Source organism: Chiloscyllium plagiosum, unplaced genomic scaffold (assembly GCF_037043375.1).
Source record: "Chiloscyllium plagiosum isolate Xiang-an unplaced genomic scaffold, Cpla_swu_hap1 HiC_scaffold_44, whole genome shotgun sequence".
Taxonomy (NCBI): Eukaryota; Metazoa; Chordata; class Chondrichthyes; order Orectolobiformes; family Hemiscylliidae; genus Chiloscyllium; species Chiloscyllium plagiosum.
Genome location: NW_028270182.1, coordinates 59,562,553 through 59,589,555, shown reverse-complemented (window position 1 = coordinate 59,589,555; position 27,003 = coordinate 59,562,553). Strand labels below are relative to the sequence as shown.

The following is a 27,003-nucleotide window of genomic DNA, read 5'->3' as shown; positions in this document are numbered from 1 at the left end:
AAACATGACAAGGGGTGCTGTGGGAGTGAAACGCACTGCTAGAGAGAGATGTCAGGGAAATCAGTTTAAATACCAAAAATCAAGACTTTTGGGAAAAGGAGAAAAGGAGATTGAGAGACAATTTCATGGAAGACCACAGGTTTCAGAATGCTGAAGTGAAGATATTTCAATGGCATTTTGCAACGTTAGCCAGTATTCCCAGGAATGATGGGTGAACGAGATATCGGTGTGAGTCCAGATGACGGAGAGTTTTGCATGATGATTTGTTCTGCAGCTTTGTAACTGGGAGTGGGGTCAGAAGAGTCTTCGATTCATTGTGCTCAATGTAATAATAATTTCTCTCAGTGCCATTTTCATTGAGTGTGACAGAGGGATTGTCTGCATGAGTCCGAACTAATTTCCTGGTGCTATCTTATCGAACGCACCTCATTAACTACCCACCCCACCCCATGGTGTCCCTCTCATTCACTGCCAGCCCGATTCTCCCACACATCATGGCTTGTGGTACTCACCATCGCCCGGATGCCCCTGGATATTCCATGATCCCTGGCACTGGTGTCATCTTTAAAAGGCCATGTGCAAACGTTTGAGCTTTCTCACTTCGGAGCTGCCCTGCATAGTTTACTCATAGCATGGCAGATAAGGGGCAATTACACCACGGTGTGTCGACAGGAGCACGGAGGGCCTGGTGGATGGGCTAATACAGACCAGGATCATTCTCTTCCAAGAGGGGGCCACACTGCAAGACCCACCAAGCATGATCTGAGCTCGCCACCCAGCTCAGTGCATCTATGGTCTGAAGAAATATCCAGCAAGACAGGACAAGCATCAATAACATTCCCCGCTCTGTCAGGATAAGGGTCACCATGTTCTCTCTGCTCCCTCACACTCACTGTATATCTGTTATAGAACCTACCCTCAAACAAGGCTCATGCTCCACCACTGTCACTGCCGCATGCAGCAGCTTCCCTTTCTGCCTCTCCCCCTCTCTCAATACCACCAAAAGGTAAAAGAATGTTCTGGAGAATGGGGATTATGGAATGTTCCAGATAATGCTCTAAATAATTCCAATTTTCAGGAAAATGTCAGTGCCCCAGTATGAAACTCATAAGTGGAGGGAGGAGAGATGTAAGCTTTTGGAAATCAGATATTATGCAATTCCATCATGAGGCTATTCACTCCTTCAAATGTGCTCTCGTATTTAATAAGATCGCGATTGATCTGATGCTTTTCGCAATTCAATGTCACAGGAACTTTCAGTCATTCAACCCCCTGGGTTCCAGTCACTGACCAGACGACACTCAGGCACTTTTACCCCGGTTTTCTTCAAGCACCTGTTCGAGGGCATTTCCCATGAAGATGGACTCTGCAAACAATATATTCCATCAGCTTCATACGTTTGTGCAATGGTAAGCACTTTTTACATAGACCAATCAAAAGTATACACTTATTTGTGGAGATCGATATCAAATTTCAATTAATAATTCTGATAATTTCACTTGTCTCACCGTATTTTATTCAGCCTAAGACGGCTGCTAATCACTTGTCTCGTTATAAAATACTATTTATAGCAGAGAACGATTTAATCCTCAGCTGTTATCTTGACCGTTATCTACATTGTACCTTTTTCCTTGTTATGATTGTTTCTCTTGCCCTTTGTCTGTGCCTGTTTCTGTCTGCAACAGTTACGCAGTCTCCCACTCAGTTGGCTGGATGGCTGGTTTGTGATGCACAGGTAGGTCAACAGCGCTGGTTTAAGTCCCCACACTGACAGAGGTTACCATGAAGAGGATGTTCTCTCACTCTCACCCCATCACCCGAGATGTGGTGACCCTCAGGTTAAACCTGCTTGAGTGGTCTCTCTCTCTAATGACAGAGCAGTCCCATGGCCTTTTCGAACTATATTCTATCACTGCTACATTTTATTTTTTTTCCTATTTTATAATTTTGTTTTGCATTATATTCCTGTATGTTTTGAATCTGTGTCATTTGGTACCACTGTCAGCATATCTCCCACACTGCATATTCCTGCTTAATAATCCTTAACTCTATTGTTATTTATGAACTTTCCGTCTGTACCTCAAAAAAGAATTCAATATCTCTGTCTCCAATACTCTGCGGGGAAGAGAGTTACAAAGACTCACAACACTGAGAAAACAAACATACAAAACATCTGAGATTATGTTCTGTATCCTTACCGAGTAATGATGTAATGACATTGGAAGCAGATCAGATATGTTACGCTTCACATATTCCAACGATGAAGGGCTTATATTATGAAGGCTTTAATAGGTTACTCTTGGAATGAGAGCTGATCTTATTTATACATACAAAACCTTGCGGAGAGCAGATCAGGAAGATGCTGACTGAGTATTTGTATAGTCCAAACTTGTTGTCATTGTCATAGAATCTCTACAGTGTGGATGCAGGACAGTCTGCCCATCGAATCCACATGAACTCACGAAGCAGCATCGCACACAAACCTGCCTCCATGTAACCCTATATTTCTCATGACTAACCCACCTAATCGACACATCCCTGGACACTATGGGCAACCTAATATAACCAATCCACTCTAAGCAGCATATCTTTGCTCTGTGGGAGGAAACTGGGGCACTGGGAGGAAACCACCATAGACACGTAGAGAATCTCAAACTCTACATAGAAGTTCGCTCGAGGTTGCAATTTGAACCCTTCCATTCCTGATGGAGAGCTTTTGTTCGAAATGACGATTTTACTGCACCTCGGATGCTGCATGACAAGCGGTACTTTTCCAGCACCACTCTCATCTAGACGTTGGAGTTGAAACCAGCCGTGCTATCCACATATCCACCATGCCCCTCTGTTAGATATATACGTTACTTGTGTCTGACTAAAGAAATCTGCATGACTTCTTCTTATCACTGATCCTGACACTGTTTGAGACCTTTACTATCAGCCATTTCAAGAATCTGGTTACATTTAAAATTTGTTGTGAGCAGTGGAGGAGTGGGACTAGAAAAGGAAACAGTGACACCCTCCAACCTCAGTCTGAACTGGAGTGAAGAGAAACTCACAAAGTGAGGACTCGTTCAAGTGCGAATTCTTGTTCTCATAAGTTTGGGATGGCTGAATCGTTATATTATATCGAGGCTCGCTTCGTCTGACTTTCTAGTGACAGGTAAACCAGGGATAATGGTGCATGGAGAGGTAAGTGCAGCTGGGACCACAATAAGATGAGTCATAATCGTTTTTAATTGTGGAGTAGTGTCAAAGGGCCGAATGCCGTCGTTGTGTCCCTCATCTCTGTGTTCTGATGTCCCATTCAGCCCTTCAGGCCTGCTACACAGGAGCAGATCGAGGCTACTCCAATGGTTAGGTGTAATTTCGGAAATGTTCTTGAAAAATCCAAGCCGGGTCAGGAAGTGACCATCAGGAACCCCTCCAATCCCTCTTTCCAGGCTTCTCCTCTCTGTAACTTCTGTTGGAAATGTGGGTCATGTTGCAGATCCAGATTACTGTGAATGCAGCCCCCTGCCGAGCCCAGTGTTAACAAAAACAAATCCTCTGTTCTCCCTGAATGCAACATTCTACAGCACGACTTCTAGGAAAATTACCACTTTCCAACAGCATAACTTTAGTACGTAAGAAATGGGAACATGCCTGGGCCAATAGGCCCCTCAAGACTGGACTGTCGGTCAATAAGAGCATGGCTGATCTACTCCAGGGCTCAACTCCACTTTCCATCTAACCCCTAGTATCCCTCAACTCGCTGATGTGTCAAAACCGAATCCACCCCGTCGGTAAATACATTCAGTGACTCACTGAGTTAGGGAATTCTGGATATTCACTGTCTTCTAAGTGGAGACATTTATTTACATCTCATTTTGAAATCGATATCCCTAATGCTGTACCTGTATCCCCGAGTTCGAGACTCTGCCCAGGAATGGAACCACAACTTAACACCTACCTTGTCAATACCCCTCTGTATCTTATACGTTTCAGTAACATCACCCTCATTAATTTCAAACACAATGAACAAACACCTCACCATTTTAGATGTACTCAATAATTGAACCCTTTTATCCCAGAAATTCGCCTAATGAATTAAACTAGTTACTTGCTGCATCAGCATATTGATTTTATGGTTCTTTCACAGAAAAGCGCCCATCCCTTTGTACTGTTCTTTAGTTTGGGAGTCTTCTTCATTAAGTAAAAACCTACGTTTTGGTTCTCAGTGTCATCCCCAAACTCGGATGTATGTTGCACTCAGCTCCCGCCAACAGGCTATCAATGTGGATTGTAAATAACTGAAGCTACCGGACTGATATTTGTGTTACTCCAGTAGATACGTCTTTGTCAGAAAGATTGATTAATCCTGACTCTGCGATTTCTATGTGTTAACCAACCCGTCGTCCAATGCTAATACATTATCCAGCTTCTGGATGTGAGCTTCTCTGAGCTTCTGTCTTGTGTAGGAGCCTTAATTTTGTGATAACATGTGGAAAAACTCTGAAAAAGCCTCGTGTCTACAAGTGCCCCTTCATCACGAACACATTGAAGGTTCTCCAGTTTCACTGGAACACTCCTGTAATCCAGAGAGTTATGGAATATTTCACACAGCGCCACTATTCACTCTGTAACTACTTCTATTAAAGCCAGCTATGAATTACTGGTGACCTGCCTACCTTTAGTTTTATCTGTTGAAAAAAAACTTGGTCTTATTGGTTAGAGACTGTTCAAGAACGCCTCTCTTATTACCATTTTGTTTATATCATTGAAATGCTTACAGTGCCTTCCCCTGTCAGGAATGAATGTATAATACCGGTGTAAGTTATCTGCCTGTTCTCAGTAGCCAGGTCCCCAGTCACACCCTCCAAATGTTCTCAATATACTTTCCTGACTTTATTTCTACCAAAGGTCACACACTCACCTTGAACATGTTTTCATACACACAGAAAAGCTCAAAATGCTTGCTTTTATATTTCTTGCCAATTTAATTACATCATGTCTATTCTTTCTTTTCTCTCGCTTTCTAGATTCACACAGTAATATCGCACACAAACAGACCCTTTGATCTATCTTTTTCATGCTGTCCAGGTTTTCCAAAACAGACGAGTCCCATCTGCTTGCACGGGTCCCAAATGCCTCTAAACATTTCCTATTCATATGTTTGTCCAAATGTCTTTGAAATGTTGTAACTATACTTGCATCTACCACGTTTCCTCTGGCATCTCATTCCAGACACACACCATTCTCTGTGTGAAAACGTTGCCCCTTTGTCACTTTTAAATCTTCCCCCTTACACCTTAAACCTATGTACTCTATGTTGATCTCCCCTGCCCTGTGGAATAGACCTTGACTATTCACCCTATCCATGCCACTCATGATATTATATACTTCTAGAATTTCACCCCTCAACCTCCTACACTCCATCTGACACTAACTTCAAGAACAATCATTTCGAGCTAAGCACTGCAAAGTTGAAGCAATATCGAAAATGACAGGTAAACAAACATCATGTTGTGATTTGGTTTTCTCTGTTAAAATACTAAGGCAGCATGAAACGCTTACTCATGCCAAGAAGAAGAAAAACACCTGAAATCCTTTGTCTAAAAGGGATGATGATGTCGACAGTGAAAACGTTTCTCTGGATAGATCTTTGTGAGAGACGAAATTATTATACCAGACGGACAGCATGCAGTTGCCTTTAGCAGAGTGAAATGAAGGCTGAGTATACTTTTGGAAATTTGGATTAACTGTAAATTCAGTGCAAAGGTGGAGAGGTGATTTCAATTAGATTTATTCCAAGAAGAAAAATTTCCTGAATGAGCAAGAATGGAGAGGCCGAGCCACATTGAGACCCGAGGCAAAGTGGCGTCACAAAACACAGCTTGATGCAAGTGCAGCGAAGGAAGACTTGATCAAAGAGTTTAAGGTGAAGTGCGGAGGGTCCATAATGTGAGAGAATGTACTCTGTAATTTGAGAGGGAGAACCTGGGATCAGAAAGGGGAGACGAGCAGGGAAGAAGATAGAGCATTAATGGCAGTGGTTTCTTGGGGGGAGGGGGGGGGGGGAGAGAATTCAGGAAGCGCAGCTGAAATGCATGCCCACCATCTGCTTTTTGTCTTTAAACTAAACATCCTAAACCCGATCCTACACAAACACTCATCACATTGTGATTGAATAGTATCCTTTACAGCTTTTGTCAACCATGGGTGGTTCATCTTCTTATCGAGTCGTTCTTTTTGAACAAAAACAATAATCTCTGAATATCATGGAATATCTGCTTGAATGTGTGCCCATGTACACCCACTGACCTTCCTCTGGGTCTACTTCCACATCTCGCTTCAGAGCAGGTGTGAGAGAGAAATCCTCAATTTAGATGTCTGGTTATTTTCAATTATTCAGTGGGAACTTGTGCATGTGGCTGAGCACATGATCAGCGGAGGCTGACTCCATTCTCCCAGTTTCTCCATCTTTGTTGTTTCTGGTTGATGATGCCACATTCCAATGAACTGCATGTGACGTGACCTCCTTTTCCTTCAAACCAGAACCCCAAACTCCGGTGCCCAGGGCCTTCAGCAGTCACTGTCCCGTCTCCCTCACTCCACCCCCTCCTTCCCAGAACAATGATAGATCTCCCCTTGTCCTCACTTCCTAATGCACTAAATTCCACATTCACGGAATCATCCTCCCACCACCTCCAGCAGGACACCACCATTAACCACATTTTCCCCTCCCGTCCACTGTCAGCATTTCACAGGGACTATTCCTCTGTGACACCTTCCTTCACCCCGAACACTTCACCACTCCCTCCATGGCACCTTCCTATGCAATTGCAGAAGCTGCAACACATGCTCATTCACCTCTTCCCTACTCAATGTCCAAGGCCCCAATCACACTTCTCAGGTGAAGCAAGGTTTCACTTGTAATCATTAAATCCATTCTCCTGTCATTGCTGCTCATAATACAGTCTCCTTTACACTGGGGAGACCAAACAGAGACTGGATTGAGGAACACTCTCACTCTGTCAGTAGGAATAACCATGACACTCTCATTGCTTCCCATTTCAATAACCTACATTGCTCTAATGATAACGTATTGATCCTGGGCTGCTTCAATGTTCCAATGAAGCACAACCCCAGCTCGAGTAACACCTCATTTTACACTTTGGTACTTTTCCACCGAGAGGAGTTAATATTAAATTGCATAACTTCACAGCCTGGAGCAATTATGGCTGTTCTCCATTGTTCATGCATTCTGCTTCCTGGTTTCCCTATTTTCCTTGTCTCCCAATGAGCTTGTCTTTGTCTTGTTTATCTTACGCACAATACAAACAACGCATTTTTCCGATTCACAATTTAATTTACACCTATTTTACGTCAGTTTCTCTTACACCACAATCAAAAGCCCCTCCTCTGTGGCATTGCACCTCCACATGCTCTGTTTCCCCTCATCCTTTGTCCACTTTTGTTCGAAAATGTGGCCATGCTGGACTTGAAACATTATCGCTGGTTCCCTGTATCCACAGATGCAGCCAGACCTGCTAGGTTTCTCCAGCAATTTCTAATTTTAATAACGTGTCAAAGCTGCTCAAACGCCCTATGCAACATGTAGCGCCATAAACCAGGAAGTGAACAATAATGCAAGATGCACAAATTCAGTACTAGACTGAGGAAGAGACCAAGGATCCTGACCAAAATCGCACTTAATGATAATTGATTGTGATCGCTCCACTACTGGAGTCATTCACAGCACAAGGGAAGATGTTTATTATCAGAGGGCATCAATCATCCCTGGTGTGGGACATCACTGCAGGGGATCCTCATGGTAGCTCCTTTAGAACAGGTATCTCCAATTTATCATCAAACAATCCCTGCAGTGTGGAATGAGGCCATTCAGCCCATTGAGTCCAAACTGCGCAGAAGTGGGGATATTGTTGAAGTTTGAATAATGTTCAGAACAAATTGTCCCCCTTCAGCTCCAGAAGCAATCTGTGTTCATATCTAAAAAAAAACCTGGACAACATTAAATATCGTGCTGTTCAAGTCTGGGTAACATTCATAAAACAGCACTGTAAGTAAAAGGAGGAGCTCATTCAGCACCTCAATCTGGGTTCACAGGAATATGGGGAAGTCTTTCAGCCAAACAAAACTACTTGGCAAGACATATGATAGCTCATTCAATCCCTCCTGCCGTTACACAGGAAGAGAAGTAGTCTGCTCACTCCCACACGTCACTTACACGTGATCAGAACGAGAGCATTTCACACTTGGAATCACTTACAAAGGAATAGGAAGAGGTCACTCAGTTTCACAAGCCACTAACACAGGAACAGTAAGAGCTGAAAGATGCTCCAACATCACAATCAAATAATGCAGGAACTGCACAGATAGACTGGTTCAAATTGAACCACGTGGCTTAATTACTCATTGTACTTAAATATTAATTTAATATGGTTTTCTGAGTAGGCATAAAGCCGACATTTTCAGCCATTCTCTAAGTTGTCTTCCATCTCCAATAGAGCAGAACCATGGTCTCCATGGAGGTCAGAATGGCTAACTGTTTCAGGATGAGGTTATTTTAGCTGCTGACAGGATTGCGTACAAATGACAATCAATGCAGTGTCACGCAGTAATTGTGGATTAAAGTGTTCAGAGTTAATTCAGAGCCTGCACCTCTGTCAATCGACATGTAGGGCTCTGCAGATGCATCTAAACTATCTGGAATCAAACATCCAATGAAAAGTATGGAATTTTCACATTATTCAGCTGCTTGAGACATAATGCGTGTCCGCCCATAACCATCAAGTTTCATTTTCTTATTCTCTCACAGCGCTACAGATTGAACACAGAGTTACTGCACTCTCTCCTGATGGTAAAATCATGCCAGGGTTTAGTCTGGTGAAGCTCCTTTGCATTGTCTCCGTGACAAAGAGATCATGATTTAAAAAGCAGAACAAATATGTACACAATGCACCAAATACTCCCTCAACAAAACACTACCATTGTGAAAGATATACTAACTCTGGTACTTCAATGATTTTGCATGAAGACCCACGTATCATCTACTTCCTGCCCCGTCAGAATTCTGTTTGTGACTTATGACCAAGGACATCCAGGTCCTTTTCAACAACAGCACTACCCATTGTCGCACCATTTAAGAAATATAAATATAGAATAATGATATTTGTTGTTCGCATCTGAATCATTTTATACCATGTGAACAGCTATTGTCCAAACAGTAATCCATCTGATAACCAACAAGACTTCAGTCCAGAGAAAAACACGACTCTTCTCGTATCTCCATTACCCAATTTTTAGCCAGATGGCATATATTCCACCCCTAGCTACCCATGGACACTAACATTCCCCCCACACCTGTATTCATTCATGTCAAGCGACTGCTGAAAATTCGAATACTCCACTCCCATTGGTTCTCAATTAGTGATGTCACAACGGACAATCTCCGCAAACCCCAGCACGTTTATCAAAGATTATTTCCCTTTCCTGAATATAGGCCAACTCTACCAAATCAAATAATTATTCTCCAAGTGTTAAGTAGTCCCATTCTTATGATGAAGGGCCTTTGCGCCAAACGTCGATTTTGCTTCTCCTTGGATGCTGCCTGAACTGTTGTGTTTTAGATTAGATTAGATTACATTACAGTGTGGAAACAGGCCCTTCGGCCCAACAAGTCCACACCGACCCGCCGAAGCGAAACCCACCCATACCCCCACATTTACCCCTTACCTAACACTACGGGCAATATAGTATGGCCAATTCACCTGACCCTGCACATCTTTGGACTGTGGGAGGAAACCGGAGCACCCGGAGGAAACCCACGCAGACACGGGGAGAACGTGCAAACTCCACACAGTCAGTCGCCTGAGGCGGGAATTGAACCCGGGTCTCAGGCGCTGTGAGGCAGCAGTGCTAACCACTGTGCCACCGTGCCACCGTGCTCTTCTAGCACCACTAATCTACATTCTTATAACAGGCTACAATTATATTTTTTTCCTCACAGCTGACATAAAGCTATCTAGTTTTCTGTTTGTTATGTTTTCACTCCGATCTGTTTCAAATATTTTGTTTCACTATAGCTGCTTTCCAGTCAGAGGATCATTTCAAGAATCGAAGCAGCTTTGAAAAGTAATCAATAATTATTTTACTAGCTCTGTTGGTACCTCCTCAATACTCTTGGAAGTAGCTCATCAGATGCATCAAATTACAAACCTTCAGTTCAATGAGACTTTCAAATACATTTTTTTTATAATTCTAATTTCCTGTTGGTCACCTTTTACACCAGCCACTCTGTTCCCTAGTTTGTTTCTGTAAGTTCCTCTGTGGAGACAAAGCCAACATATTCCTCTCAACGGAGCAGATGGCTTCTCTCAGCGAGTGATACATCAGAGGACTGCACTCCGGAGATAATGCATATGCCACCCACCCCTGCGCTGTAAAATTCCACAATTAATCCAGTTCACTTCATGGTGAGTGTCAGCACAGTAGTGTCCCTGGTTTGAGGCTACAGGTTATACTGAAGGAGGGTACACAGCTCAGTGACAACCTCATATCTGAAACAAATTGGTTTCACACTTTATACTTGGAATGAGACCAGCTTCGACAAATGTGCCTGGAAATCCCGGGGAGGATAGTGCAGTGCCTACTTCCTCCTATTTACAGAACTTCACTTCTGTGTGGTCTCAGCTCCATTTGTTTACCATGGACCCAGGCAGTCTGTAAATGTAGTGTCCACAGTGCCGTCGCCAGACCCTCGGGTGTCCCTGAATGAACCAAGCAGCTAACAAAACAAACCCGGGAACACCATCCACAGAAACTCCGCTGACTATCCAATGACAGGAGCAAGTCAAATCCCCACACCTATGATGCACCCATTTAGTGTTGAAAATGCCTCTCTTTCCTCAGTTTCTCTTCCTGGCTGAGAAAACGGTTTCATCTCTGCACAGTCCCGCAGTAACAGTTCCTCTGTTGAAAAGGATGGTGGGAGGTAGTCGTGACTCTGTGAGTGACTAACATGGTAATCATCGGCCCTGATAATAGGTTTATAAATTCCTCATAAGAATCACTTGAAAATCCGTCAGGACCCGGCGCCTTTCCGCGCTGAAGCTGCTTTATACCCTCCAGCACTGACAATGGTGCGTTAAAGCAAGATGCATGTTGGGGGTTATCCTTGGAAAATCCAAGTTCTTGAAGAAAGATTCCATCTTAATCTACCTATCCTCATAATGCTCAGTCTGATATAATTCGGGCTAAAATTTCCGAAATGCTTCTTTCATCTTTATGGGATCACAGGTAAAAGTTCCAGTATCTTCGCTAATTGAATTAATGGTTTGGGGATGCTCTTTGTCCTCGCAAGATAGGCTAAATACTTGCCTGGCTTATCACCATGCTCAAACAGCTTTTGTAAGTAAGTTCCTCTTTGGATGTCTGTTTGAGCATAGAATTCACTGCAGACTAAATCCTCTGCAGTCTAGCCACCGAGGGTTTATCACAGTATGCCCTCTTCGCTGCCTTCAACAGTGCCTGGAGCAAGCGTTCCTGTTCCAGCTTCCCGCATTCTAAGGAATAATTATTCCTTTGGCGTAAGCCTTAGCAATTTCCCATAGAATGGATGGGTTACTGGTTGAATCTGAATTAATGGCTAAGAAAGCTCCAAATTCATTACAAAAATACTCAATGAACTTACTCTCCTTAAGAATAAAGGGATCAATTCGCCGGTGTCTCGAACTTGCTATATTGCCCTTAATCTTAACCAATAAGTATACTGCTGCATGGTCAGAAATGGTAATATTCCCAATTTTACAGAACGCCATCGAATCAAAGATTGCTGCAAGGTGTGGAAGAGATCAACAATGTGGCATTTCTGCGGGTTAAAGAAGAAAGGAAAATCTCTATGTGTGAGGTGGATCTGCCTTCAAACATCCACCAGCCCTAGTTCCACACAAAAATCCACTAATTGCCTAGATTGTAAAGATGCTCACTTCGGAGCAGCGAGAGGCGGGAGCCGGGACGATGTGACATTGGTGCGAGGTAATTGTCAAGAAGGCCGGTAAGTATATTTAACCTTCTTATCTTCAGGCCAACTGTCCATTTCGGAGCAGCGAGAGGCGGGAGCCTGGAGGAGGTGGCGTTTGTACGAGGTGATTGTCAGGAAGGCCGGTAAGTAGATTTAAACTTCTTACCTTCAGGCCAGCGAGGAAGGAGCGAGCAAAGGACTTCTGGGAAGGGTAAGTAGAACAGTTTATATTTGCGTGGTTGAGAGCAGCCCCAAGTCGTGGTCCACATTGATGGGAACTTGAGGCAGAAATTCAGGGAGCTAGGATGGAAGTTTCGAGCTAGGACAAACAGACTTGTTTTCTCTGGTTTGCTGCCCGTGCCACGTGCTAGTGAGGTGAGGAATATGGAGAGAAAGGAGATGAACACGTGGCTACAGGGATAGCGCAGGAGGGAGGGTTTCGGGTTTTTGGATAATTGGAGTTTTTTCTGGGATAGGTGGGACCTCTACAAGCAGGATGGTCTTCATCTAAACCAGAGGCGTACCATTATCCTGGGTGGGAAATTCAAGAAAGCTATTATAAACTGGTATCTGCACCATCCTCAGCCAGATGTGTTGAATGGATGCTCCACCTCATCCTCGCCATGACATCCACAGAATCACAGATGGCAGTGTTTAACCAATTCGATTTGCTGCCCGTGACATGAAGAAACAGCTGAACACAGTAGATACGACAAAGGCAATGGGCCCTGACACAACTCCTGCAATAGGACTGAAGACTTATGCTGTACAACTGTTTCATTCCAGCTCCAAGTCTGACATCTCCCTGGCAATGTGGAAAATTACTCAATTATGTCCCGTACCCTAAGTGGGGATTAATTACAATCTGACCAATTGCCACCCCCCTTATGCCCATCACGACAGTCAAAGTGATGGGAGCTCTTTTAGACAGAGCTGTCAAGCAACACAGAAATAACTTGGTCAGTGTGATTTCTGAGAGGTCCCCATGTGGAGGTGGTGCTGTTTTGGAAATGTCACTGGATTACTACTCCAAACCAGGATAATGCTCTGGCAGCTGGTGGAAGTTAAAAACAATTCATAAAATATTAAGATGCAAAATCGAGTGTCAGTAACAGTGACCTTGAAGTCAAGTCGATTGTAGGCACTAATTTTCTTTTCCAATGTACTTGCATGAAGTGAATCTCCCGTGCTTTCCTGGTCTGGCCTAAAAGTGACTCCAGACTCACAGACATGTGATAAGCTCTTCAATGGTCCCTGAAACGGCCAAGCAAGACACTCAATTGTATCACACTGCTCCGAGGTCTTAAAGGATAAAACCTGACAGAATACCCAGCACCAGCCTCGATATCAGAAAAGAGAACGGGAATCACAGTACTGTTGACCCTGCAGAGACTTCCTTCCTAACATCTGAGAGCTTGTGACAACATTTACAGAGCTTTCCCACAAACTACACAGAAACATCGGGCAAGGAGTAGGCCATTCAACACATTGAGCCTTCCCCATTCTAGTTCTTGGAGAAAATCTCCTCAATGCAGTTTTTCCGACACAGTGTTCATATCGATTAATATGTTTAAACATTGTGAAATATAAAATAAGAACTGTTGTAATCCCTTCGGTCCATCCATCTTCATCCTCGATTCAATATACAGGCAGTTTTCTGATAACATGTGTTTATTAAACTGATTTGACTGCAATGCGATTTGCGAATTGCGCACCTTTTTGCTATGAAGTGAACTCCCGTTCACTGTCATGCGACTCCTTGCCAGGCACCAGCCAAACAATAAAACCCAGCCTCAGGATCTTCTGCCTGCAAAATGCACCCTCTGAATGTTCTGCTAAAACAGGAATGCAATCCGCTCTGCAAACCTTGACCTTGAGTTAGAAACAGGGAAGTGTTCTCTCCAACTAGAAGGAACTTTATTTCAAACCAGGGGGAGAATCTTGAGGAGAACTGGAATGCCGTGTTGGCATCAGGTTGTCAGTCAGCCGTGCACGCTTTCGGGTGAAGAGCTTGGTGAAAGGTACAGGGATGTAGCCAGTGACTGTATTGTGAAAGTGTTATATTTGCAGCACTATTTCATTACAATATATGATTTAAAGGTTTATTAGACTGTGCTAGTGTGTGTGTTAGACTCACTTTAATTTTTGAGTTTTACTGATGTTTTGCGGTTCGTCCATTATTCTCTTTTCCCCATAGAGCACATCATTAATGTTGCATGATTTTCTGCAACACAGTGATGCACAGGAACACAGCTACCACGTTATTGGAGAACAACCTGGAATAATATCTGATCCTCTATCTTTATACCATACCCTGCTCTCTCCCTATCACTTTAGTTTCCAGAAATCCTTATTTCTATTCAGTGCCAAGGTTTCCATAGCCTGATCTGGGAGATAATTCCCCAAGTTCACCAGTCTCTGAATGCAGACATTTATTCTCATCTCATTGCAGAGTGGCCTGCCTAACCTAATACTGTGGCCCCTAGTTTTGATGTCCCAGCCAGGGGAATTGCCACCCCTGCTTCCAATCTGCCTTGCCCTAGCAGAGTTTTATATATTTCATTGAGATCTCGACTCATTTTCCGAAAGCCCATGGAATACAAGCCCAGCCGCTACAGATTCTGCCCGCACAACAAGCCTATCATCCCAGAGATCAGTCTGGCCATCTTCGCTGCTCTCCATCAATGTCAGGTTTGTCCTTTATTAAGTAAGGAGACCCAAACTGCACATAATACTCTACAGTGTTCGAGACAATGTCTCACCAAGGTCCTATAGAGCTGCAATAAAACACCCGTACTCCTATATTCAAGTCCCCCTGAAATGAAGGTAGATACACGATTTATCTGTCTATCTGCTTTCTGATCCTGCAACATTGCTTTCATTGTCTGGTGTACAGGGAGATCCAGATCCTTTTCAATGTTACAGCTCCCCACTTGTTGGATCTGTGTACACTGGTCAGCGTCTCAAAGCCATTCCCAGTATTGATTTCTCGGTTCAGATCTCATTGCCCTGCACTGACTCCGATGGGTTGCACAGAAGGAAACAAAAATGCAGCTTAAGTTCCTGGATAGATCAACATTTTTAACCAATCCCTTATCAAATGATAGGCTCCCGTTCTGTTTTTCCCATCAAAGGTCACAATAGCAGATATCCCAAGCCCCCGCCCGCCATTGTTCTCCATATACCACGTATTTACCCAACACCCCACTTGTCTCAATCAACGTGGAGCATTCTGGCATCCTGCTCACCCACGCACAATCTGATATAGTTTAGTGCCATCAGCAAACTTGGAAATATTGTATTTAATCCACTCAGCCAAATATATGATGAGTGTTTGGAATAGCTGGGTCCCAAACCCTGATCCTTGCTATATCCTCCAAGCCGTCCATTCAAAACAAATGTTTTATTCCTACTCACTGCTTCCTGCCAGCTCTCCCATTCTAAAACCATATTAGTCCCAGTTCCAAGGGATTTGAATTTGCATAACAGGCTTGGGGCTTTATCAAAATTCTTCTGAAAATGTGATCGTATTGCATTGATTGTTTCTCCATAATTATGTGAAATGTCACTTTCTCAAATATGGTGCCCATTTGATAAACCTCTGTTGACTTTGTCTGTGCTCATTACTTTCAGTTTCAATACTTCCTCTAAAACTGTTCAGTTGCTAATTTCATTCTACTCCCTTTTTCTCAACAGTCTAATGTTGACTAGTAGTTGGGACGTTTTCTTTTTTATTTTGTTTTCTTCTGTGAAGACATAACCGAAGTATTTGCTCCATAGTTCTGCCTTTTCCCTGTGCTCAATTCTCTGGTATCAGACTGTAAGAAAGCTGCACCTTTTTCCACTTAATTTTGCCATTGACATATTTTCAGAAGATATTACAAGTTCAATCTTAAAACCCTTGTTAATATACTCTTCAGAAACCCATCAATTCCTTTCTTAAGCTTCTCAATGATTAACTTTCCACAAACATGCAAACACAGAAGCACAGACTTTGTACCATCAACAATACAGCACGGTCTACATTCGTCCCGCTTTCTGACACAAGACCCGTAGCCGTGAATCTTATGGCATTTCAAGTGCACAGCCGTGTGTTTTGTAATGGCTGTGAAGTTACCATGACAACTCCTCTCTCAGGAAGTGCATTCCAGACCCCAACACCCTCTGGGTGAAAAACAATCCTCAATTCCTCTCCAAATCTTAAACCCTTCACTATAAAATGTGCTCCATTGTTTTTGGCCCTTTGACTAGAAGGAACAGCTGCGGTCTATCCGTCCTGTCCATGCCCCTCGTAATGCTATCCTTCTGAATATCGGCCCACTCAGCCTTCTCTCCTCCAAACTGGACAACCGAGCTTATCCAACTTCTCTCCACAGCTGATATGCTCCATCCCAGGGAACATGCCAGTGAATCTCCTCTGAGCCCCCTCCACTAAAATCACATCCTTCCTGTAATAAACTACAATCAGTATTCCACCTTGATCAAACCTAAGTTCCGCCTAGCTCTTATAATCTATGCCTTGATGAATAAAGGTTATATCTACGGTCTCTATGCTTTCTGAAATTGTGCATCAACCTGTTTAGTCATATTCAAGGGTGTGTGAAGACGCACCCTCTGAGCTTCCTCGTGTGCTGCCTTTCATTGAGTATTCCCCTGTTCAGTTCCTTCTTCCAAAGTGTATCACCATATATTTATCAGGGTTACATTTCATCTGCCATTGACCTGCCCACCAGACCATACCATCTGTATCTTCCTGTAACATAAGGCCTTCCTCCTCACTACCAACCACCCGGACAATCTTTGTATCAAACACAAACTTAGTTGTCACACTCCCGCCAACTTCGTCTATATTCACAGCTGCACCATTTATGAATACCACAAATAATAAGGTTAAAGACGACACAATACCAGATTATTGTCCAACAGGTTTATTCGGAGGCACTGGCTTCGAAGCCCTGCTTCTTCATCAGGTGGTTGTGTGCTTTGAAAGCTAGTGCCTCTGAATAAACCTGCTGGACTATAACCTGGTGTTATGTGATTTTTAGATTTGTCCGGCACAGTCCAACACCAACACGTCCGAATCACAAATAATAAGGGACACAGCACTGATCCCTGTGATACACCATTGGACACCTGTCTCCAGTCACACTAACAGCCTTCAATCACTACCCTCTGTCTCCTAACACTAAATTGATTTGGATGCAACTTGCCAAATCACGAATGACTCCCACCTGTTCCCTTGTTATTCTTCTCCAGTTGACACACTTGAAGAATATCTGGGGACTCTTCCTAATCTTGCCCTACCAGCAGGTTTCTATGCCCCTGTTTTAGGCAGTTCACACCGAGTGAAGAATTTCCTCATTATTGTGGTCTTAAATGGTCTGTCACTTAACCTGCAGTTATTTGCCTTGAATGTGGATTTGTCAGCCAGGGAAACGTTTTGTGTATTTCCAACCTGTCATATATATTGTGAATTTCCTAAATTTTATTGTGACCCTCATCTCATTCTTTAAAACTCTAGAGAACACAGGCCGAGTTCCCTCATCAGGCAATCTCGCCATCTGAGGGATTAATCTGGACAATGTCCATTGCACTTTTTTTGTAGTCAGTATATTCTTTCTCAGATTGGGTCAGCAACATTGTACACAATGGATGCAGGTTTGCTCGCTGAGCTGGAGGGTTCATTTCCAGATGTTTCGATATCTTACTAGGTAACATCTTCAGTGGACCTCATGCGAAACAATGCTGAAAATTCCTGCTTTCTATTTATCTGTTTGGCTTTCTTTTGGTTGCTGATGTCGTTTCCTGTGGTGATGCTATTTCTTGCGGTGAAGTCACTTCCTGTTCCTTCTCTCAGAGGGTGGTTATGGGGTCTAAAATCTAATAGCACATCGAGTTAGATATCTATCAGAAATACATACGGATTTTCTGCATTGTTGCTGTTAATTCCTAAATATCCGATATCACATGCTGTCTCATAGATTCCAACAGTTTCCATGCAGATGTCAAGTTACTTGATCGGCATTTCTCCAAAGTATGTCTTCTTCCCTTGAAAGATGCTTGGATTCCTTCCATTAATCTATAGTGCTTGGACCACGTTTGCTAACTTTCATTTATCCACAATGGCTTCTAGCCTTTTCAGAATGCACAGGAAAATAAAACACAGTCATCGACAGTGCAATTAATACTTCTTTTGCCGATTTATGCCTGACATTTTAATATGAAGTACATCAGGTTTATCAGACTTAGCCATGCTCAATCCAGTTACATTCTCAAATACTTCCTTGCCACTGATATAAATTGACTTTTTGTCTTTAGTTTTACAAGCCCTACAGTATCACTTGGTATTACTGGGTGATTTTGTGGATCTACCTCCATGAAGACAGATGCAAATGAACTGGTTATTTTATGTGCCATTTCCCTGTTATTCACAATAAACTCTCCTCTCCCGATTACAAATTTCCATATTAGACCCTACTTTTATTTTGTTTCCTTTGAAATACGGATTGTAGATTTATGCAGTGTTCTTATTCCTGTTTGTTATCATTCATGTTCTGCTTTTGATTTCCTTATCAGTTTCATGGCCCTTGTGTCTGGATTGTGAATTTCTGAGAATTCTCAGTTTCCACAACGACTGAAATTCTTCTGAAGCAACTTCCTATGATTAATACATTTTCTAATTTGATATGTTAACCATCATTGTGTCACCTTCCCTTTCTTTGGTGTTTATACCTAAAATAAATAGACGTATTTTGCAGTATTTCTATAACTCTCCTGGTCGTGACCAGATGTATTCAGAAACACTGCAGGAGGACAGAGTAGGAATTTCGGGAGCCCTGACTGATATTTTTGCATCATTGCTGGCCAACGGGTGAGGTCCCAGAGGACTGGAGGGTGGCGAATGTTGTGCCCTTACTCAAGAAGGGCTACAAATAAAAACCTGGGAGCTATAGACCACTAAACCAAAAATCTGCATTAGGTACCTTACCTGAAAAGGTTCTGAGAGATAAGATATATATGCAGTTGGAAAGACAGAGTGTGATTAGGAGCAAGATTACTGATGATCTGAAGAAATGCTCAACAGTACAGGACAAGCGTCAATAACATTCCCCGCTCTGTCAGGATAAGGGTCACCATATTCTATCTGCTCCTTCACACTCCCCATATATCTGTTATGGCACCGCCCCCGAACAAGGCTCGCGCTCTATCTGCAAATAAGGCTCAGGCACTTCCAAACTCATTATTGAATTCAGCAACTTTGTTCCTCACTTTCTCTGTCACCTACGCAATACCCCCCATACTAATAATACTAAATGGATTTACAACAGTCAGCTGACTTATTCCGGACACTACACCATTACCCCCAGCCCCACCTCCACCAGCACTAACAGCATGGTCGCCCATTCCCACTCTCCCTCCCTCCCTTTCTCCTGTTCCAGGAGAAACTGCCTGGAATGGGACAGAAAGGGCCAAGCGGGTAGTGGAGTGCCTGAGATCTGTTCCCTCACACCTCCTACCCCCACCATCTGGGGAGGAGCCTGGCATGAGCCGGACAGGAACAAGATGGCTCATGTGGAGATTCTGAAACATCCACTTCCCATCAACCGAGTAAAGAGCAAATTTCAGTTCTCACTTTAAACCCACTGTCAGTTCCAACGTCAGTCCTTTCACTCCCAAACAAAAACAGATACCTAACTACACAGAGATGCAGACACAGAAATGCACAGATGCATTGGTAAACACCCCAACATGCTAATATGCACAACACATATAAGGAGATAGGCATATGCACATATTTCAACACAGAGAGATATATTCAGTTGCACACAAATAGACACAAACACAGATAGAAACACAGAGGCTGATGCACAGACACACAGATGTAGGCACACCAAATACACAGATAACAAGCACATGGACATGCACACATACATATACGTACATGCAGAGACAAAAGCACTAGTGTCATTAAGACACAAGTCGGTACGTTTTTGCTTTATAAAGGGATCAAGGATTCCAGGGAGAAGGCAGGAGAATGAGGTTGATGTACATACAAGAAATTATTGAACGGCATATCAGACTCGATGGGCCAAATGGCCGAATTCTGCTCTTTTTTTCCTGCTCATGTGGTGTTATGCTATCAGGTACTCACTTTCTGAGACAGCAGCAGAGGTTGGGTTTGATACATATTTGACTGGAAAGAGTCAGATGGAATGTGGGACAGGTTTGGAGGGCAGAATGGTTTATGATTATGAAAAGAGGTGGTGATTTGATGTGAGGTTAACGCAGTTTTAAAGTAATGGGTCCCACAATGAAATAAGGATGTCCCTTTCCCTTTAGCTGTGCTATCTGTGGTATCCTCATCCTCAGGGAATAGGGAAGACTTTCTTATTGAGGATTTTCTAGGCTGAGCTCGACTGATCTTTGTGGACAGGAGAGTAAATGTTTATCGGGACCATACAGGAGAAGGATGATCAGACACAATTGGATCAGCCATGAGCATTCTGAATGGTGCCGCCGAATGGCCAACTGCTGCCCCTACCACATGTGTTGTTCCCTCAATCCACCACTCGAGGCTGTTACAGAGATGTACTCCTGTCCCTACCTGTGGTGTTGTTCCCTCAATCCGTCCCACGGTGCTGTTACAGTGATATACTGCTGCCACTACCCCATGCGTTGTTCCCTCAATCTACCCTCGATACTTTTACAGAAATATACAGGTGCCCCTACCTCATGTGTTGTTCCCTCAATCCACCCTTGATGCTGTTATAAAGATGTAATGCTGCCCCTACCCAAGTTTTGTTCCCTCAATCCACCCTTCGATGCTGTTCCAGGAAAGGGGACCACACCATTTAGTCAGACAGGATGGTTACAATGAGACAGGAGGAGACCATTCTGCCCCTCTAAGTGATTACACAGGAATATAGAATGAAGTAATTCAGCTCGTTGAATACATTACACAGCCCAGAACGAGGCATTCAACCCGCCTGAACGGTTACACAGTAACAGAGAATCTGTCGCTAACAGGTAATGGAGAGTAAGAGAGAAATGTTTACTTTCAGCCTACAAAGCTCTATCTGATAGAGTGCCGAAGAGATCACTGTTGTGTCATCAACGTCCAATAATCTGTATCAAAGATCTGGAGGAAGGGGAGAGAATAGCTTGCAGCTCAATTAGCTCGTACACCAAGATGGTCATTGATTGTGTCATCAAATGGAGGTAGTCTGCAATATGATTATAGACAGGGAAGATTAGTGCGCAAACCTTCAGTAGAAATAACGTCAGGTAAGAAGTGTACTTTGACATGAAGGATAAAATAAAGGTAATCAATTTAAATGGAGACAGATTGCAGAACTCTGCGATACAGGCGGTTTCCATGTTCCTGGGACATGAATCATGTGAAGTCAGTATGCAGGTGCAGCATGTAATTTGGTAGGTAAGTGGAATGATGCTGTTTTTGACAAAAGGTATCAGGTTTAATCGCAGGAATGTTTTACTGCATCTGTACAGGGCATTGCTGAGACCACACCTCATGCACTGTGTGCAGTTTTGATCCTCTAACAATAAAATAAAAGGATATAACTGTTTTCGAAAATTTCAAAGAGGTTTCCCTTTACTCATTCCTGGAATGCTGGCCTTTGGTTATTGGGGATAATCAATTTCGATCTTAGCCTAGAAATAGTATTGAACGACCCATGACTTTCAGAAAAATGCATCCGCTGGATGCATTTTATCCCTTGTCAGGGAGACTAAAGCTAGAGAATAAATTTGAAGGAAAAGATGCATTGATATTAACACATATACTATGAAGACACCAACCAATATTTACAAATTACACAGACACATGTAAGCATGTCATCAAATTATAAAGTGGTGACATTTTTTGAGATTGAATGGAATTGTGTACAACAAGAGCAATGATGCCCCGGCATATAATCCATAATCAGATTTTCCAGAGAATGTTCCTGGAGAGCACACATAGTCCAATTTGGTGTTCAGTTGACATCATTTTATGTTCCAACACAGAGAGGGAGAAACTTGTTCCCTGCCTGAGAAGCAGCAGCCAATTGATCCCTCTCTCTTACTTTGTTCTACCAGATATCTGAGTGTCAGTTCAAAAAATCCTGCGTTATCTGTACCACTTGTGAAGGATTCCTGGTGAGGATTCATTGGAATCTCTCCACTGCCTGAATTCAGCCAAATCCAACTGTTCCAGAAAGAAATCCCACTACCAGCAGCTTATTTGAACAGAATAACTTCCAAAGCAGAATAACATTTGGGGCACTCTGTCATTTTACCATTTGATATGAGTTCAACTTTCTGTGTCTCACATTTTTTCTAGAAAATGACCTCCTCTGAGACCGATATCATTGGCCACATCACTAAACTGGTTGCATTTAAAATTGGTGTAACCAGTGGGGAGTGGGACTGGAAAAGGAAACAGTGACTCTCCAACATTGGCTGGAACACAAATGAGAACATTTGAAAGGGCTGTCCAAGTGGAAATTCCCTCCCCAGACGTTTGTGGTGCCTGTATGTTTGCATGTGTTCAAAGTTGTATTTGGTGACATTTGAAAGAAAAGTGACTGTCAGAAAATGGTATAAAGACAGACAAATGTGGGGAGACCACAGTCACATGACCCATAGTTTTTTTGCATGGTGGAGCAGTAACAAAGTGTCTAATGACCCACTCCTGCTGCTCAGTCCTATGTTCCTATGTTCCATTCAACCACTCACAGCTCCTGCAAGAAGCAGTTGGAGGCCACTTGCCCCAAATGCCTGGTCCACAGTAACACAGCATCTCATTCAGTCCCTTAAGACTTCACACACAAACGGCTTGGTGTGGTTTGGAAATGCGATTTGGAAATCCAGGCCGGGTTCGAAAGACGCCTCTGGTCTCTTTGCAGAGTGTCTCCTCTCTGTAACTTGTAAATTATTTGTTGGTCATATTATAGACCCAGACTCACTGTGAATACAACCCACATACCTCACTCAGAGATGACTCACAAAATACTTTGCTCTGACTGATTTCAACGTTCAATAACAGAACGTTCAGGAAAATTACAGTCATTAACTTTGTATTTACAGAGTATGAGGACATAAGGAACCGGATCAGGTAATTCGGCTGATCCACTATTGATATTAACTCTTCTTTAATGCCCCAGTTTTTCACACCCCTAAGCTGTCTGGCAGGTCAAAAATCCATCTATCTCCTTAAATACTTTCAGTGATGTAGCTCCCATAACTCCAGCCCAGATAATTCCTGGCAGTAATTATCCTCTGTGAGAGGAAATCACTCCCTACACATACATCTTCACCTAATTAATATGAACAAAATGTGAACTCAGGGGCTCAGCAAAGAGTGAATGGTTTTGATATCAAGGCAGTATTTGACTAAGGATGGCATCAGGACCACCCACTTATTTGAGCTGAATGGGAATCAACTGTAACTTCCCAGTCGTCTGGGTCTTTCAGAGCACAAAGAAAGATGTTTGTGGTCGGTGGTCAACAATCCTATCAGCCCCGGGATATCTCTGCAGGAGATCCTGAGGTGAGCCTCCTCAGCACAAACATCTTGATCTGCTCCATTAATGTCTTTCCCCATCATAAGATCTGAAGGAGGGACGATGACTGAAGATCACACAATATTCAGAACATTGTGTCCCCCCTCAGCTCCTGAGCTATTCTGTGTCCATGTGCAGCAAGACCCGGACAGCATTCCGGTTTGTGCTGTTAAAGTTTCGGTAACATTCATGTAACAGCGCTGCCAGACACTGCACATTTCCACAGTTGAAAGAGGAGCTCATTCAGCATTTCAAGCTGGTTACACACTAATTTGTGGAAGTCATTGAGCCCTGGAATCTACTGAAAATGAAGAGGGACAGCCCATTAAATCCTTCTGCCTGTTCCTCAGGATGAGAAAGGGTCTGGTCAGTACATCGAGATGTTAAACAGGAACAGGCAGAGCCCAATCAGACCCTTAAATATGTTCCATGAGATCTGGAGGAGGCTATTCAGCCTCATGGACAGTTATACAGGAGCAGGAGGGCGTCATTGATATTCCAACAAACAAACCAATGAAACCAAGACTGCAATGATAGAGGTCTCCATGATGTTAATCACGGTTCCAGTGTTTATAGAACGAGTGCTACTTTAACATGGTTTGCTGGCAGTGAGGAGGGAACCCAAATATTTTGTGTCAAGTCTCAAGGAGGCATCTTCCATCTCCGAGAAGACACATCCATGTTCTCCATGTAGGTCAGAAGCTGCTGAGAAGAATTAACTCTTTTATAATGAAGGTATTGTGGCTGCTGTCAGGATTATGGATAGCATGACGTTCATTGCAGGATCACGCACCAATTGAACTGTATTAATGTTGGCAGAGTTTATTCAAAAGCCTGAACCTCTCTGTCTCTCTTTCCCTCTCTGTCTCAAACGGAATAGGGAGCGGGGGTGATTGAGTGGAACGTTCTCTGATGCTCTTAAAATATCGAGAATCATGTGACCCGAGTGAAAAGAATGCCATGGAATTTATCACCATATAAGTGCCTGTTTAGAACATAATTCGTTATTGTCCATCCCCCTTTAGGTTCAATGCAATCACGTCGTATTCTCTCTCTGAGCTTCACTCACTGCTCATGTTGTCATCATCCCAGAGATTAGTCTGGTGAGACTTGAGAGAAAGTCTATCCACAGAACGCCAAATACTGCCTCAACAACATTCTCAGGGATGAGTGCAATAATCCTTTTCTCTCACTTAGACATCGCCGTTTCTTTCCGTATTATAAAACGCCATTATTTCTCTATACACTGCAACTGACATGGAATGTATAAGTTCCTTACATCTGTACGTCAGCATCAATAAAGCCAGCACCAGAGTTGCCTATGGAGACGTGCATCACACTCGGGGAGAATTTCAATGTGATCGAATACACCTAAAGGATGTAATGATCACCTACCTGAATAGAAATGGGCTGTACAAATACGGGAAACATGCAGAGGAAAGGAGCTATCTTTACTTTTGTTCTTCTCTCACAGGAGGTATGCAGCCCTCGTCAGGGCAGCATGTTACGCCAATTTTAAACTGAGTTGCAGTTTTAGTTGTTCCACCCGACAGTGAAGAGTAAAACACATTGCTGGGGGTTTGTAGTGTTACAACACCGGATAAATTTTCCTGCTTAATTAAAACCAGCAACAGAGAAAAGATTTATCCAATGCAGTAATGTGTGATAATTCTAGAATCTAAGAACTATTTAAAGTAAAAATTAACAACTTTATTTCTTAAAGTATTACAGAGAATAATAATTGAACGAATATTTACCGACGTCTTCCTCTAACCTATCTTTGACCTTTCCCCCTCCACAATACGAGTCCGATAAGACTCCTAATTAAGATTTACAAAATAAAACTTCTTATCTCAAAACCAGGAAGCTTTCAGTTCTTCTCCATAGTCCTGTCTTCTTTTCTTCTGGGGGTTTCTGCTTCACTAGTTACTAATCAATGAATATACTTTTAAGGGAGCTATTTTTCAGGCAGTCTTTGCATGCTCGTAGCTTGGCAGCTCTGCTCTCAACTGTTCAATTTTCCACGGCCTTGTACCTCGAAACTATTGGATTGTGTTATTGCCTTTTATGATTATCAATATATTACATTCAAACTTGATTGGAGGTGGGTCATTTGGGGTATAATTTAAACTGTTTGGCTGAATTTGTTTTTGTCTCAAGACAATGAGCTCATCGAGTTTTTCGACAAAATGTTAAATTATATCTATTTTTCAGAAGACTTAGTGCTGTCAGGTAGTTTAAAGGTGCAGTACACCCACATGTTCATCACTGAAGTCACACGGAAACCTGATTAGGGAAGGGTGACACATTGACTTACCTTAAGGACTTCAGGCAAGCAGATGGGCTTTTATAACAAATGATAATGGTTGCTTTTAAATTCCACCACTTTCCTTCATGAGATATCAACAGACTATTATTCTGTGGCTCTAGATTATGAGTCAATGACTTGACTATCATAAACTGTCTTCCTGTACGTGCAGGGAACACGTCAAACATCCTCAAGAGCAATTATTTAGTGACGGACATGTGATTATAAGGCACTTGAAACTGTTGCATCCAGATTGAACAAAGGCAAAAATTATGGTTCATTCAGAAGTTACACTGAGAATGCAGACGAGACTGAGATATCATGATGGTGGTTTTGGACAGGACTGGTGAGTGGGGAGGACATGGAGATGAAAAGCCGTGAAGGACAAAATGGATTATGGAGTTTGAGAACATTCTGTGTCCTTCTTGCATATCAGTGAGTAATTTATAAATAGTAGTTTGACAGTTATCATTTATAAGGAAAGAATTTTTTGATTGGAACTGAAGACATTGACTTGCATTTTCCAAAATTTATATATCATGAGCAGAAATTGAGTTCAACCCAGTTTAGTAGGCAAATATAATGACTTACCAGGAACACCAACTATCGCAAGGATGGGGTAGTAACCACCTTGAATAATCCAAAGGATATCCTGGATCCGTGATGCTAATGATATCCAAGGCCGAGAAAGCCAGTAAAGACCAGAGGATAAACTCCTGCCCATTGTTGGAACATTCCAGTGTAATGTTCTCAGATTCTCATCCATTGCTGGAATATTCCAGTCTAATGTTCTCAGATTCTGATCCACTGTTGGAACATTCCAGTCTAATGTTCTCAGATTCTGATCTCTCCTCCCGCTCTCTCTCTCTGTCTCTCTCTCTCTCGATCTGCTGATCCCTGTTAGTGCTGTCAGTGATGCTCCTACTCACACTATGTGATAGCACATTGAACAGAGCCCATTTATATTTCAACCTTGGAAACTCTCCACTGCCATAATTAGGATCCACTGAGATTGATATTTATCACAGTCACTGAACAAATAGCTCCAGTTAACCCCTTTGAATTCAATAATGATTTTATTAAAATTCAAAAGAACTTTTAAAGTTTAC

General features: G+C 42.7%; 1 protein-coding gene across 1 annotated transcript in view; it reads right to left on the bottom strand.

Annotated features, from left to right (window-relative positions):
• LOC148137412 (putative G protein-coupled receptor 139) overlaps positions 1–26,618 on the bottom strand; it is a 104,099-nt gene extending 77,481 nt beyond the window's left edge. The window contains exon 1 of the mRNA XM_087982734.1: positions 26,486–26,618. Coding sequence (XP_087838860.1) covers positions 26,486–26,618 — 133 coding nt within the window. The remainder of the gene's footprint in view (positions 1–26,485) is intronic.
• Between the last annotated feature and the right edge of the window lie 385 nt (positions 26,619–27,003).